At 41.4% G+C, this 9,747-nt stretch overlaps 1 protein-coding gene across 5 annotated transcripts; it reads left to right on the top strand.

Moving 5' to 3' along the window:
* The first annotated feature begins 4,468 nt into the window (after nt 1-4,468).
* LOC123425315 (lysine-specific demethylase JMJ705-like) lies at nt 4,469-9,357 on the top strand. 5 transcript variants are annotated; one of them, XM_045108996.1, is made up of 5 exons: nt 4,469-4,591; nt 4,692-4,744; nt 4,928-5,127; nt 6,047-6,323; nt 6,818-7,105. In XM_045108996.1, exons 1-4 carry the CDS (start codon nt 4,530-4,532, stop codon nt 6,107-6,109), a joined length of 378 nt encoding a protein of 125 aa, XP_044964931.1. In that variant the 5' UTR covers nt 4,469-4,529; the 3' UTR covers nt 6,110-6,323; nt 6,818-7,105. The 5 variants fall into 5 exon arrangements, with proteins under 5 accessions (XP_044964931.1, XP_044964933.1, XP_044964932.1 ...); XM_045108998.1 differs by lacking the exon at nt 6,818-7,105 and adding an exon at nt 5,657-5,734 and having other exon boundaries at nt 6,047-6,582; XM_045108997.1 differs by lacking the exon at nt 6,818-7,105 and having other exon boundaries at nt 4,943-5,127; nt 6,047-6,582.
* The last annotated feature ends 390 nt before the right edge of the window (nt 9,358-9,747 follow it).

Genomic DNA, 9,747 nt, shown 5'->3' with positions numbered 1-9,747 from the left:
AAGAGGGCCCGAACCTGGGTAAGCACTGCCTCCTTCATCTCCTGCAACCCATCTATCCAAGGTCCACAGCTCGGGACCCCCTACCAAAGATCCGCCGGTTCTGACACCGACACAAGGGATGATCTATTCTAGTATCCGACACAATATTTATTTTCGTTGCTCTCAATCCCTTTCACGTTCTGTTTAGGCATTGAATGATTGCCTACCCATTTGAAACTTCTGTACCATCGCATATTGCTCTTAATGAATTCCCTGAGTTACAACTCTAGAAATAGTTCATGTCTTCTTCCCTGAGTTCATCGTGAGAGGCACAACCTTGTGGAGATACATTCTTTGAGAGTTTTCCCTCTTATCGCATTCGTAGGATGATGAAAATCCCGATGAAAGGGTGAGGAGTTAATCAGGATGACCTGAGACAGAAAATTAAATACATCAACGAGAAGGACCAACCTCTTTGATGAGACCAACAAAGACAAGAAGAGTTGATATAATTTTGTAACCAAAACTTCCCCCTACTACTAGGAAAAGGGCTATAGATGATATAGACAATAATGGCGCACCACTACTATATAACAGTGGTGCACCATGTGCAGGTGTTCCATTAGTGTGGTGGACACTAATGGTGCACCACACACTCGGTGCGCCACTACTATAATTTTTTTGCAAAAGTATTAATGACACACCGGGGTAGAGTGCGCCATTACTAGTTTAACTAGTAATGACACACCACTCACCCAGTGCGCCATTACTATATTTTTTTTTTGCAAAACTACTAATGACGCACCATCTCGGGATGCGCCATTGCTATTAAAAAAGATGGACCCTACTAGGGAGCGGCGCCGCATTCATGCATTGCGGTGCGGCGGTTTCTAAAATTAATGAGTAGCATGCATGCCGTACAATGGTTGGCCTAATAAAGTAACACAGTGAGAGTCTAGCATCGCATTCGCTGCGTAGCATGCATGCCGTGCGTGCAACGGCTAGCCTGTCCTATGCACAGCTAGCTATAAAGCGCATTGCCATTGTTTAAGAATAAGGCTAGTAGCTTGCTCAATAGTATATTCACGTAAAAAAGCACAGCCACTATTTATAAAACAGTGTAATCATGCACAGTGTGATGTTCTTGTTAACTTTTGGTTTCAAGGATTATACGTGCAAACCGAAAATTGTTCTCGTTGATTTGTTCAAGAGCTTGCCATTTATTATAACACCTAGTTGTCGCAAAAAAATATTGTTGTGCTTGTGAGTTTATTTCTATCAAGTTGTTGGGACTGACAATAACTAATTATCAGATTACATGTTAAATCATGCTTAGTCACAAGATTAGTCTAATTGACATTACTTCGCAGGTTGCAAGCACTTAGCTACCAGATTAGAAATGCTTAGTTTCCAGATTACGTACTACCTAGTTGTCAGGTTACCGAGTACTTGCCAGGTTGCAAGTACTTGACGACTACTACCTCTGTTTTTAAAATCTGTTGTTGGAAAGAAATAAACTAGTTCTCTTCAATAACAAATATTACGTTATGGAGGGAGTAGATTAAAAAATTCTTAGTTTCCGAATTACATACTACTTAGTTGCCAGGTTACTCAGTAGCCACCAGGCTAGTCGGATCTTTTTTAGCTTAGTTTTCCCATGCAAATACTTAGCTACCAGATTATAAATGCTTACTTGCCAGATTAAGAACTATACTTAGTTTTCAACGCTTAACTGTGACTCCTAAGGCAGACACGAGTTGTGAGAAAAAAAACACAATCATGCACCAAACAATCCCTTCCGTAGAAAGGGAAGAGAAGCATTTAAATTCCTTACATGAGTTGACTAGTAATCATCGGTTTGTTAAAATTGTTATGCACCAAAGAGTAGACAACACTTGTCACATTGTTCTATTCGCTTGCCATATTATTATGCATTTACTTGCCTGACAAAACTAATTTAATTGCCATATTTTTTGATGTTATCGCACAAATCTTGTCCGTGCTTACAAATACTTGTCACGGAAATTTAATGTGCTTGTCATTTTAATTCTACCTAATTATCGTGTTGTCTCATAAAGCTTGTCATGTGATGCACGGGTGCTTACACTCAGCCTCCAAATAGTACTTGCTTGCCAGCTCAAAAATATTTATCAGATTACATGGTTATCAAAATTAAAATTTTAAGTTGCACACTTAGTTGCCAGATTTTAACCATATTTAGTTGTTATATTTAAATTACTTAGGTGTCAGGATTAAACATGCTTTAATTGTCCAGAATTACAAGTACTTAGTTGTCTATTTTTGAAGCTTAGTTTGTTGCTTAGTTGTATATTTTAGATTGGAATCTATTTACTAGTCAACCTTATATTTTAGAGATGTATAAAACATCGTGGATTTGTTGGGAAAAAAACATTGTCGTAAGGATTAAACGTGCGCACAGAAACATGGTCATAGAGAGTCATACCATACATACTTTATCAAACACTGTTGTTTTCTGAAAAACAGTGCATCACATATACTGTAGCAGCATAGGCGTTTTCTGTAGGAACAGTACCAGCGTACTATAACGACAGCTGAGCAGTAGCAAGTCAAAAGTGCAGTTGTGCGCCGTAACGTGTGCGGTTGCGCTGCTCCCTGGTCGTGCGATAGGCGCATTAATCGCTGCGTAAGCCGCCGCATGGTAAGGACGACATGCGGCGCCTCTGTTTAGATTTTTCCAAAAAAGATTACTAATGATGCACCCTTGGATGCGCCATTGCTATTAAAAAAATTACTAATGACGCACCGACTGGGATGCGCCATTGCTATCACCCCCGCTAAAATCCCCGTGGCCAAGGGGGGCTGGCGACCGAGGGTTAAGTGCAGAGCTCCCCGTCGTGCCGACACCGTTGCCGCGTGCTCGTGCGCTGCCGCCGCCGCCCCGTCACGCGCCCGCTGCTTCTCGCCTCGCCCCCTCCCACTCCCTCCCCTCCCCAACCTCGTGCTTCTCGCCTCGCCCCCTCCCACTCCAACCACCCCACCCCACCCACGCGCCGGCAGCAGCTACCGCTAACTAAGATGGCGGACGCCGGAGGGGAGCCCGACCACCTGGCCGGGGAGAGGGAGGGAGGGGGGAGGAGAAGGGAAGGAGACTAACCAGGGGCTGCGCGGGGAGGTATCCACGATCTGTTCTGCTCCATCTCATCCATTCCTCACCTTCTCCCCGCAAACTGCAGATTCTTCGCCGCCGCGAATCGGATCCGGCCGGCCGCGAGGGCCTTCTCCGGCGCTCCGGCTCGGGCGGCCGACCCGCAGGTACTCTCTCTCTCTCTCTCTCTCTCTCTCTCTCTCTATGAGAGTCGCTTGTGCCGTGGCCCTGTAGGGTTCAGAGAGACGACCCGCTCAGGGTGCCCGCGGATCGCTAGATTGGTTCAGGTTTCGTTCCTAAAGCGCGATTGATTGTGTCCCTGAACATGTAGGGTGGCCCGGAGAAGGTTGGCGGCGTGAGAGCTGGGGATGACGAGCTCGACATTGCTATCGTCGGTGGAGGCATGGTGGGCCTGGCTGTTGCTTGTGCACTGTGTAGGTATTGCTGCCTTCGTGTACTTCTGTTCATTGCTCCCAATTGTTCATGAGCTCAGCTTCGTGTTGCTCTTTGGCCGAGAATCGATCCGTATAATCGGTAGGCTACAGCGTTAGTTATAATAAGAGTAATATAGTTCTCAGGGGTTCTCGCTGCCATTTTACTAGTTCAATGTCAAGTATTGCTAATCCTGTTGGTAGTACAGGGGAGTTTGTTGGCTGTACCAAACGCCTCGTGTATGAGTTTTCATAAGCTTGTCCTCAGAGTGCTTGAATTATCTTTGATCTCTTGATGACTGCAACTAGGAACATAAATTAACTTATTTTCTCAAATTGGCAACAACACTTAATGCGATGCTTCTTTTGCAGGGCATGTTTGTTCCTGCCTTAAAAGGGCAAGGGACTAAAGAGCAACAGAAGAAGTGGTTGCCAATGGCGTACAAGTTCCAAAGAATTGGATGCTATGCTCAGACTGAACTTGGCCATGGTTCAAATGTTCAGGGTCTTGAGACAACTGCCGCATTTGATCCAAGTACCGATGAGTTTGTTATGCACAGCCCAACTCTGACCTCTAGCAAGGTAACGTTTTGTAAACCTGCTTATATAGTTTGCTTCTTTATTTTAGGATTTTGCTTTCTTAGTTATATTTTCTCAGCAATCCGAAATTTCTCAAGGGCCTCCTTTTGCATGGTTAATGATTTCCCCTCTCCAATGTGCAGTGGTGGCCTGGCGGCTTGGGCAAAGCTTCCACTCATGCAGTTTTCTATGCTCGTCTCATTACGGAAGGAAAAGACTATGGCATACATGGTAAAGCATTCTGCACTTTATGGTTGACACTTAAGTGGGCTTTCCCTTTGCAAACTGTAACTCATGCACATCCATATTTCAGGTTTCATTTGCAGTTGCGAAGCTTAGATGACCACTCTCCTCTTCCTGGCGTTACTCTCGGTGATATTGGTCGAAAGTTTGGCAGTGGGGCGTATAACAGCATGGATAATGGTGTTCTGCGCTTCGACCATGTGCGCATCCCAAGGGATCAAATGTTGATGAGGTTGGTCCGTTGGCATGTTTTTTGTTCTGCCACTTTATGTGTGTACCAATATATCTTGTTAGTTTGCTGTAATCCTCCTAAAATATGCCATGTTTTCCAGAGGCTCATGCCTGTACTGCTGGGCTCAAGTCTGTGACAACATCTGCCACAGCTGTACGTATAATCAATTAATTCAGCAATGCCTTAAACAATTATATATGTTTGCTTGTTTCTACTGATTTGTGCAAATGGAACCTTCCACTTTAATCAGTTCATCTTTATCATTTTTTGTTTATACCATGTCAACCAAAAACTAAGCTCTAAATTTCCCCATTTTTTTATTTATTTTGATACTAGATCTTGTCAATGTAGTTGTGTTGATGAAGCAACATTGGAACATACAAAATTTACACTGTCTTGCCTGGCGTGGTGTCAACTTCCCCTCTCTCCTGCCTGGCGTTCGCGTGAGGAGAGGGTTTCGACGCCATGAAGTGAAGCTCGCCAGAGACTTGGGCTTCTTCCTGTCCATGAAGGTCATGGGAGCTCTTCTCTCTAAGGTGAGATCTTTCCTCTTGGATTTGATTAGGGTTAGTTATGCTCTTCTCTCCTGGCCATGGAAGGAATCTCGTGTGCTCTGTTTCATTCATGGTCGTGGATGTTTTAGGGTTAGTTAGGGTTGTGCTACTTATAGGTTTAATTAGCTCAATTGTCTGTTGTTTATGGATAATCTCTTCCCCCTTATGCGGCAACAACAGGATGGATTTGGCACAGCAGAGGTTGGCTCGCTGTCATTATCGAAGGAATGATCCCAATTTGTATACTTGTTGTGGATGACTAAATCAATAGGCTACAATTAATTTCTATTCTTGTTTGGAAGCAAGTCTGCTGCCTTTCTTCCTCTCATCTTCCTCATGTGCAAATCCAGACCTCTTTCAGCAGCAGTTTCTCCATATTTTGACACCTCTTATGCTCCACCTATCCTGCACATTTTCCTGGCTCTTTCATGAAGACCTAGAAATGGAGAAATCTGCTAAAAAACAATTCTCCTTGCCTATACACAATATGATGTTTTTTTATCTATTTCAGGTCGTCTTTTGAATTACATCAGATTGATCTTTGCTATTTATGGGCAATGTGCCAGAAGCCAATCTCTAAAAGAAATATGTATGGGCCATATGATGTTTATTTTTCTATGTATTTAATATTTGTAATGTCAATATATCATATAAAATCATTTTCCCTATGCAGAAGTAGGCCGGTTTCTGCAAGTTTTCTTCGAATTTTCTGTATCCAAGCATGTTCTAACATGTAGAAATACCTAGCTTACAACTACGACCGCAAAGAAATAGCATAACAAATTCTGTCTTTTTTCATTGATCATGGTTCATATTCTTGCATCATTCTACTTTTAAGAAAAGGTACACAAGAAGCCCTCAGCTGGTTTGTGATCCAATTAGGACACTTTTGTGTGTGCAGGACAACCCCAACAATGAGTGTTCCCCATTCTATGTGGCGGCGTTTATCTTGAAGAACGGATGAGCCATATAACCTAAGTTGCTGGAGTGTGAGAACTATTAAGATGATTTTAGTTGATAAAGATCACCATGCACGGCTGTACAATGTGCACAACATCATCATGCACACGGGGATGGCAGCCCATAGCTCTACCTCCATGGAAAATGTGTAGGTGAGAGATAACTAATTTATGTGCATGCTCAGTTGAAGCACGACAATCCGACAACAACAGCAGGAGGTGATGAGTTTTTCAGCTTTGTACTTCTAAATTTGCAAGTCTATTGTATACTGAGCATACCCTTTTTGTTCGAACTTCACGTACTCCGGTGTGTCAACAACAACTTTGCTTCCTCCTGCTTGGGCAAGTGTTTTATCAACTTGCTTTTTTGTAGAAAGTGATATGTACTTTTTATTTCTTGCACAGCATAATTTGTGGGGTTTTCATAGGGTATGCAAACTTATAATCAGAAAAAAATCAAAGCCATTCATAGTGTCAAGATGATTAGTATGATGCTATATGATGAAATCACTTTTGTTCCTTAGATGATATACTATATAATGTGTCTCACCATGCCGACCAAACTTAACACCGAGCTAATAAATTAACACAAACTCCTTTTTTTATAGGTAATTAAGAATAAGTTTCTTGGCAGAGAAAACTTCCACTGGATTAATTGTTTTTTGTTCAAAATTTCTATGTTGTGTCTTTTCTCTAACTAATTCTGTTTTTAGAATGCTGCTACGGAGATCCTAACTGAAGACCAGCCATTTTGGTGGCTACGCTCACTCCATCAGTTATATTATTTAAATCTACTATTGTATTTAGCTCTAAAAAGGTCGAGCGATATGCGATAGAGATACATTGTGCTCAATGCATCTACCTATCTGCTATTTTGCTGTATTTTCTTAAGTGTAGCAGAGGAAAAACTTTTGCCATATCAGTTCACTTTGTTCTAGAATGTTAGTACCCAAATCAATGATTTTCTAGCTCCTTTGCTCTTGCCTATAACTTATTAATCATATTTTGGATCTCAGTTTAGTAGAAGAAAACTTTTCTATGATGGATTAACTGTGCCCATTGTCTGCATACAGAAAGTTGTTGTATTCGTAGAAGAGAAAGAAAATATCATTAGTTTTTGCAACACTTACACAAACATTATATAGCACAATTTTAGCACCAATTTAATACTAAAAGTTACACACCCATATGTAATGTATGCCAAGATAGCAATCACAGAACAATATCATCTAGATTGCTTTTGCCTCTGTGCTTCATCATGATCACATAGGGCAATTGAGTTTTTTTTTTTGCTTAAAGTAGGCTAAAAACTGGTTTTCTTGGTTCAACTTAGCATGTTTGTGATATGTGGGTATGTCAGCTATTCTCATTCCTCCTTTTTCATTTAGATCATTTTTCTTCACCAATTCACATTTTTATGTTCCCGTGTAATATACACTCTATTTAATTGGTTTTATAGCACTGTCAGTACTTTGCACTAGACAAAAATATAAACCACACACTCAACAACCAAGGGCTGAAGAAATATGTTGATAGCACAACTAGCACTGATCTTCGTCCAAAGAGAATAAAACGACGTATGCTCTTGCAATGCATTCCTTTATTTAAAGCTAACTTAAACAAATGAGAAATGTAAACTCTTAGTATGCCACTCCAAATAAATATCTAATGTTATAATACTCATGATATATAGATCATTGTTGTCTTTTAAGAATCTTCATCACAGATATAGGAGTAACAATGAAGTTATACTTTTCATCATTCATACATATTTACATTACAATGTGCTTTTTACAAATCCGATTCATGTTGTATGCATCAATGAGCTAATGTCCGTACCTTCTGGGTCATCATGGCGAGACAGAGTCACAATTTGTTGGACGTAAGAATAATTCTTTGGGTCACACCTGTTTTATTTTTCCAGCTTAATTTATGTAGTACAGTCAGGTATGCACACGACTTAGTTTTAATTGGACAATGGATTTACTACGCGGCCTGCTCGTGCCCTTAATACCACTGACACCTCTTCTCCTACTTCAAAGAAAAAACAACACACAAATATGCATGGATTCAACCACGGGCGCGGCGTGTCACCGCGCCTACTGCCTGCTAGTTGTTATTATGTACACCAAGTAGGGAGACCTTAGAATGACAAATAGTTTGGCTAATTCTTGATACTGTTTATTCTGATAAGGACACAATTCTATTTACAAATCACTGCTCTGGAGACTCTAACTATCACACTCACTGTAAGAATGTTATCAAGTGAGAACAGATTGATGCAATACACCAGGTCTACAATAACTTGAACTAAAAGCACTTCTCCTGTGACAGAACTTGTAAAGCTGTACCCTTAGTTTACTAGGATCAAGGGGAAACTATGGATTATGGTTGCACAACTAGAAACAGAACGCAGACTTTAGTTTGTGCAGTTGTGGTGATCATATCCATGATTCAATGGTATAATTATACTTGTAGCTATAGTTGTTTATTCCACTCAAATGTGCCAGGATATCGGACGTGTCAAGCATGTCTTCTCCATGTGCACCCGCCTGAAAAAATATAAGCATGAATCTTAGTTCAAAAAATTATTACACGATTATACTATTTTTTATTACTGACCTTGAATCAGGTTATCATGTATTTGTCTTATTTTTTTTTACTTTAGTTGATAAGTCAGTACACATGGGCCATATGATTGCTATGTTTTCATTCTTAGTAACAATGGTAAGTGAAGTAAGCACATAACCAGAACCAAAACGATGAAGCAACTGAAGGAAGCCAGAGGAGAGGAGAGGACTCCAAGAGATGATTCAATGCGCGTCGAAGGGTACACGTGCAGCATCGAGGGATGTTCGATGAGCTTCGACATGAAGAATGAACTGTCCCTGCATGAACGCCACATCTGCCCGGTGGATGGCTGTGGAAAGAAGTTTTTCACGCACAAGCATCTGCTGCAACACCGCGAGGTTCACACTGAAACGACGAAGCAGCTGAAGAAGGCTACATGAGAGGAGAAGACTCCAAGAGATCATCCGATGCACGTCGAAGGGTACACTTGTGGCATTGAGGACTGCTGGATGAGCTTCGACACGAAAAGGGAACTGTCCCTACATGAGCGTGACTTGTGTGTTCTAGATGATTGTTAAGATGGTCAAAACTATGCTTCCTCTAGGTTAATTTGTTTGTCAACTTGCGTTCAATGTATGTGCATGTTTATAAACATATTTTCATTGTAGTGTAATATGTGTTTATCTTGAACCTTCTTGTGGGTGTGAGGATAATAATTGAATATTTTTAGAGCTGGTAGTATAACATGTAGCGCATCATGAGCTATACTAATGGCACACGTGGGAGGCATACTAATGGCGCACCTGGGAGGCATACTAATGACGCACCTGGGAGGCATACTAATGGCGCACCTGAGCTATACTAATGGCGCACTATCTGGTGCGCCATTAGTATACCAGATACTAATGGCGCACCTGTGGTGCGCCGTTAGTAAAAAATTCTAATGGCGTGATGCTAGTGGCGCACCTATAGTGCGCCATTAGTAGCCAAAAGAGGTGCGTCACTAGCAAATCTTTTCCTAGTAGTGGCTTACCCCACCTCTTAAATCTCGAGACGAGATTTCTTATAGTGG

This window comes from Hordeum vulgare, chromosome 2H (genome assembly GCF_904849725.1).
Source record: "Hordeum vulgare subsp. vulgare chromosome 2H, MorexV3_pseudomolecules_assembly, whole genome shotgun sequence".
NCBI classification, from domain to species: domain Eukaryota; kingdom Viridiplantae; phylum Streptophyta; class Magnoliopsida; order Poales; family Poaceae; genus Hordeum; species Hordeum vulgare.
The sequence above is the reverse complement of the archived record's forward strand: the minus strand, read 5'-3'. Positions and strand labels throughout refer to the sequence as shown.

Bases quoted from the DNA above. Each gene is read 5' to 3' on its own strand.
- LOC123425315 (XM_045108996.1), top strand. From the start codon at position 4,530: ATGGATAATGGTGTTCTGCGCTTCGACCATGTGCGCATCCCAAGGGAT. The intron at 4,745-4,927 runs GTACGTATAATC...TTTTGATACTAG, and splicing joins TGACAACATCTGCCACAGCT to ATCTTGTCAATGTAGTTGTG. The intron at 5,128-6,046 runs GTGAGATCTTTC...TTGTGTGTGCAG, and splicing joins TGGGAGCTCTTCTCTCTAAG to GACAACCCCAACAATGAGTG.